General features: G+C 43.1%; 1 protein-coding gene across 2 annotated transcripts in view; it reads left to right on the top strand.

Moving 5' to 3' along the window:
* Positions 1–2,054: 2,054 nt before the first annotated feature.
* The window catches only part of CLRN1 (clarin 1), a gene marked incomplete at both ends in the record, with an annotated part of 44,080 nt that continues 40,017 nt past the window's right edge, over positions 2,055–6,117 (top strand). For both annotated transcript variants that reach the window (XM_080696120.1, XM_080696119.1), the window contains one exon: positions 2,055–2,307. In XM_080696120.1, the coding sequence (XP_080552246.1) occupies positions 2,055–2,307 (253 nt within the window). The remainder of the gene's footprint in view (positions 2,308–6,117) is intronic.

Below are 6,117 nucleotides of genomic sequence, written 5' to 3'. Positions count from 1 at the left end.
CACCAGCCTACTATCTCTACTGGTCGACCCCTGTTCCTGGGTCAATATTTCCGACTGGTCGACGACTACGCCTGGGTCGGTATTCTCTATTGCGCCGACCTTACTGGCCGCGACGCCTACTTCTGGGTCAATCTCATCTCTCTCCCTCTCCTGGGGTAATTACAGAGTTACTGGTCAATCAACATTCTTGTGCTCTCACCACCGGAATACAATACGGACCAATCCAAAGCACATACATTACAGGTAGGTCAATCAGTACCCGCGTGCCATCACCACCTGATCTTCTCTCAGACCTTTTAGAACTTTCCATAACCCCAAACCTTGTTGACTCTGGGTGAAGGACAGTCAGCTGAGTCAGAAACATTAATCTAGGGGAAAGCCTTAATGGCTCCCCAGAGGGTGGGTACTGGGGGTTGAGATCAGGGGTATTCTACCCTTGAGCTACCACCCCAGTTCTATTTCATTTTATATTTTGAAACGAGTCTCACTGAGGGCCAGACCCTAAGTTACTAAGGATGTCGCTGAGTTGCCGAGGCTGTCCTCAAACTTACAACCCTCCCATCTTAGCCTCCCAGTATTTGGACTAAAGGTATGTGCCACTGCGCCGGGTAGATCTTCCCAACTTAACCAAACTCATTTCACTGCATAATCTTGCGCATGACTTTGTCTCTCGGCTCCCCAACGGCTCATGTTCCCTGGGACCCTTGCTCTTCTACGGTGCAGTCTATCTCATCACAACCCCTTCCTATTAAAACGCCCTAGTTTTTACAGATTCTAGTATCCTTTTGCTATCATACCGAAGCAAATGCTTTGAAGAACAGGAGTTTGGGGTTTACATATATGCAACTGCGTCTACATATTTTCATGTACCGAAAAGAATCTGAATAAGATTCTTTACTGATCCATCACCGTGGATCTGGGAGAGGTGGGGGTTGGGAGGACACGTGCCCGTGATACTCTGGGGCACTGCATATCCACACAGGACCCGATGCAATGCGATATTTGCATTCTGCTACAATTTTTAAAAAATGGTGTGTGGTACTGGGGATTGAACCTGGGGGCATTGTACCTCCTAACTAAACCCCCTAGTCCTTTTTATTTATTTATTTATTTTGTTTTTGCAACAGGGTCTTGCTAGGTTGCTGAGAGTGTCCCTTAGTGTCCCTAAATGAGGCTGGCCTCACACCTGTTATCCTTCTGTCTCAGCCTCCCAAGTACTAGGATTACAGGCCTGTGTCACCATGCTGGGGCTCAATTAAATTTTTAAAAAATCAATTAAGCTGGGCGTGGTGGCGCATGTTTGTAATCCCCACACTTGGGAGGCCGAGACAGGAGGATCGCGCAGGTTCGAAGCCAGCCTCAGCTACTTAGTGAGGTTCTCAGCAGCTTAGTGAGACCCTGTTTCCAAATAAATTATAAAATAGGTCTGGGAGTATAGTCCAGAGGTAGAAAGCCTCTGGGTTCCACCCCCAATAACACTCACACCAAAAAATCAATTAATTACTATCACACATGCTCCTCCTACCTGCCAAAACACCCCCTCTCTTTGGACCCCAAACTAAAACAAACAGAAATAAAAACACATCGGTAAGTGAACTTCTCAAATTGCCGGCAATTCATGGTTGGAGCCAGGCAGGCCTGTTTCTGAAAGTTTCAGCTCACCCAATGGGACAGCAGGCGGAGGAGGAAGGGAGGCACTGATCAAGTTACAGAGGTCTCCATCTGTCACCCTAGCTCTCCCTTACTAAGTGACACTAGAGGAGACACCTGGAGGCCGTTCGAACAAGTTTTCTTTTACAAATTCTTAGCCCAAAGATTTCAATTTAGAGAAAAGCAGCCGCAGAAGAGGCAGAAAGCCAAGCCTGAGTGATGAAGACAGCTTCCTGTCCTGACCTTCGGCCTGGCAGGAACCAGCGTCCAGAGGGAAGCCGCCTTCCCAGCCGGCCTCCGAACCTTCAGCTCCCACGGTAAACGCACTCCCAGGGGCAGTCCCTGGTCCGCGCTCCCAGGGGGCTTGCTTTCCAACCGCACCTTCACAGAAGTCACTGCTCATCATGCCAAGCCAACAGAAGAAAATCATATTTTGCACGGCTGGGATATTAAGCTTCGTGTGTGCCCTCGGAGTTGTGACAGCCCTGGGGACGCCGTTCTGGATTAAAGCCACCATCCTCTGCAAAACAGGGGCTTTGCTCGTCAACGCCTCGGGGCAGGAGCTGCACAAGTTCACCGGGGAGGTCCAGTACGGGCTCTTCCACGGAGAGGGCGTGAGGCAGTGCGGGTTAGGGGCGAGGCCCTTCCGGTTCTCCTGTAAGTAAAAATTGCATCTGAATTATTTAAGACTCTAGGAACGCTCTTTCAACTTCTATGAGGAATTGTGTTTAAGAGTCTTGCCCTGTCTGTTGCCCGACTTCTGAACCCACTTAGGACTCACACGTTCTTCTTAGCTGTTATGGTTTTACTTTATTTTTTATTTACTTCTCGTTCTTGCTGTTCTAACACAGAGTTAGTTGTTACGTGGCTAAACTTTTTAAGCGTATAAGCACTTACGGTTCTTAAATATTACTTTTTACGTAGGAAATGATGGGATCTTTTTCAAAAGGGGTATTTAAGGGAAATTATTTTTATGCCTTTGTTCTTCATGGACTAGTAACTAATCCTACTTGCTTTTCCACCTTGAACGTGATCCACGCTTCCTGCCCTCTTCCTTTTTGTTCTTCAAGGACCTTTGCTGCTGGTGAATATTCGGTTTTTAATTTTTAATCAATTTATAATCACCTGGCAATAGAAATTTAGAATGACTTGCTAGGATAGCTGGGAAAGAAATAGATGCCCATTTAGAATAGAAAATTTGCAAAATTGACCTTCAAATCATGTAAAGAACACGAGACAGATCTTCCCGTCTTGATTTTTGTGAAATAGAAGTGTTATCCTCACACAGTATTTATAACCTGTTTATCTTCGGAAGAGAATTTTTAAAGAATTACCATGTGAATAGGCAACTCATTAAATGAAAATTAATAAGAAGTCATTTGTTATATCTCTCACAACACACATTCAGAAGTTATTATTATTTCAAAAGGACTGGTTTGGAACAATCTTAGAAGACACAGTCAGTAAATTACTGCATAAATCACTCTCCAGGAAAGGGGGTTACCAATTAAGGCATTTAAAATGAATTATTATTTTGCCTGGGTTTCTTTTCTCCTCCAGTCTACGTAGAAGGTGAAATTAATTGAATTTATTATTAACATCTGCAGTGCCTAATTAAATTTCAGTGCTGGCCTATTTATATTTCTGCAACATTCCTTAGGTCTCCTTCGTGGGCACCGACCTTCGAGTCACGTAGGTGGCAAAGGGATATGAATTTTCACAGGGCTCCAGAAAATCCCCAAGAATCACTCTTCAGCTTTTCAAGAAATTACTGTCAACAAGATTTGACAAAGTGGAGAGCGACTCTTTTCACTGAATGGCTTGAGTTCATTGAGAGAAGGCGGCTATTAGGGCCACTTAGCTTTCCTAGGGTGATGGGGTTGGGGGCGGGGAACAATGAAGCAAGCCATGTGATTTGCAACTGTATTAAAAAATATAAAAGGAAAAAGGAGAGCGCAATGATTTAGCCATGAGTCACCGGCAGCTGACTGGTGAGTAAAGCTTCACACAGTTGGATCTAGACAAAAGCGGGGCGGGTGCAGTGAATATTCTGGAACCTTTGCATTTATTACTGTGATACAGAGACCAACTTTTACTCATGCTATGGGCCATGTTTCCAAACAATAGCAAGAGGTTTTCTGAACACTTACTTTATAGGCTCCATAACCTTTCATCTTTGCCCGGCTACATTCTTTTTGTGGTTTGATGAATACACGTGCGGCGATGTCCTCCCATGCTGGCTCTGTTTACGACGAAGCGGTTCTCATCAAAAGTCCCGCGCTTGCTTTCTGCGAGGATCCTCGGGCTGGTGGCTTTAAACCACACCCTCTCTTTCCTCGCAGAGCTCTCTCAGTCTTCATGATAACTTGAGCATTTCTCCCCAGCCTCCTGAAGAAAGCGTATCTTCACCAGATTGTCCTATGGTGGCAATCCTCTTTGTATACTGCAGACCATCCATATTAAGTGCCCCCTGTCAACTACATGTAAGTGTACGTGTTGAAAGCCCTGTTTGTTGGGGGGATCCCAATGATATATACTGATAATATAATTTATTTCTGCCTAAGCATAAAAGTATGGCTCTCAATGGAACATAACAGGATGTCGGGGGAACTGTAGAATAAACAAATCCAATGGGCCTCATTAGGAGCAGGAAGCTCATTTAAATAAACATCCCTCTCAGTGTCAGAACTTCCTAATCACCATGCCCTTGGCACATATTTCACCCTGGAAGTTTATACTCCTGTTGCAAATGTCTTCGTGGGTTACATCTTCTCATTCAAAGTACCGTTGCTGCCCGGCCAATGATATTTCATCTAGGTGTCATTGAAGTAAGGAGAATCCTTTGATATTCCTCCCAATTGAAAGGAGTTCACCCTGTTAATATAAAAGAATAAGAGCCCCGACTCTGTCCTCAGAATAGATTCCTTTGAGCAGATCCAGCGACCTCTAGAGATTCTTTTTCTGTTTCTTCCAGAATCCAACTTTTGATTAATATATAACTTAAGACATGAGAGTCTAATAAACCAATAAAAGTACTAAAACACACAACTCATTTCCCAGAAATTCACCTTTTTTTGTTGTTCCTTTAGAAAGTTATCAAGCAAACTGGGCATGATGGTACACTCCTGTAATCCCAGTACTTGGGAGTCTGGGACAGGAGGATTGCAGGTTTGAGACCAGCCTCAGCAACTTAGTAAGGCTCTCAGCAACTTTAGAGAGACTCTGTTTCCAAATAAAAAAAATAAAATAAAATAGGGTTAGGGGGTATAGCTTAGAGGTAGAATGGCCCCAGGTTCAATCCCCAGCACCACCATAAATAAATAAACAAATAAATAAGCAAATAAATAAATGGAAAATAAAAAGAAGAAAGTTATCAAGCAAACATTGGAATCTGCAGAAACTTTCAGTGCTGATAGAATGGAAAGGTAACTTAGCAAGTGTCAGCCACTTTCTGACCAGTTTCCTTCCATTCCCGGACACCCTCAGCTACTTAGTGAGGCCCTTTGCAACTCAGCAAGACCCTGTTTCAGAGTAAAGAATGAAAAATTGGGCTGGGGGTGTAGATCGGAAATAGACTACCCCTGGGTTCCATCCCTGGTACCATCAAATAATAATAATAATAATAATAATAATAATAATAATAATAATGATAATGATGATGATGTCCTAGTAGCCATATGAAAAAACAAAATAAGAAACAGTTGGCATTAACTTGATGATGTCTTTTTTTTTAACCCAAGATATCCAGAATACTTTCACTTTAATATAGAACTGATATAAAAATTATTGAGTTATTTTACGATTTTCTCTATTTCCCTGTGCTAAGTCTTTGAGAGCTGATGCATAAATTATCCTTACAGTTCCTCTGGTTTCAACTAGCCAAATTTCAAGAGCTCATTTTAATGGCTACTGTATTTACCAGTATAGACAGAGATGGAGATTCCCTGGAAATAAATTGGCCACTGATGGCATTCATAACCTAAAGGCTTTTTTTTTTTTTTTTGGCTTGGCTCTGCTGTACAAGTCTATGTGTGTTATTTTTATGCCCGATGCTTGGGTCACTTTTAAAACCCAGATATATGGTATCACGTGCGAATGAAGAATGGGTCCGAATAATAGCTGGGCCATGTAGTCATGTTTGCTCCTATGAATGGTTCCCTATCGACCACTCCATCTCTCTTAATTATAACAAGAATCTGCCCTTCCAGCCTGCACGGTTATGCTGGGAAAACTTCTGCCTCATTTACTCCGGAGGATTCTCATCCATTTATGGGTCAGTGGTTCATTTTCTAGAGGTCACTGGCATTCAGACCTAGCACACAAATCCATTCATTATGAGGAAGGAATGTTTTTCTTTCCAGGTGACACAACTGGTGGGCTCCACTTTTCCCGATATGCCTGTCACCTGTAAAATTTCAATAACGATGTTTAAACTCTAAATGTAGCCATCAAGACAGAAAGGGCCAG

Source organism: Muscardinus avellanarius, assembly GCF_963383645.1.
Source record: "Muscardinus avellanarius genome assembly, chromosome: 5".
Lineage (NCBI taxonomy): Eukaryota > Metazoa > Chordata > Mammalia > Rodentia > Gliridae > Muscardinus > Muscardinus avellanarius.
Note: the sequence above shows the minus strand (reverse complement) of the source record. Positions and strands in the feature narration are given on the sequence as shown.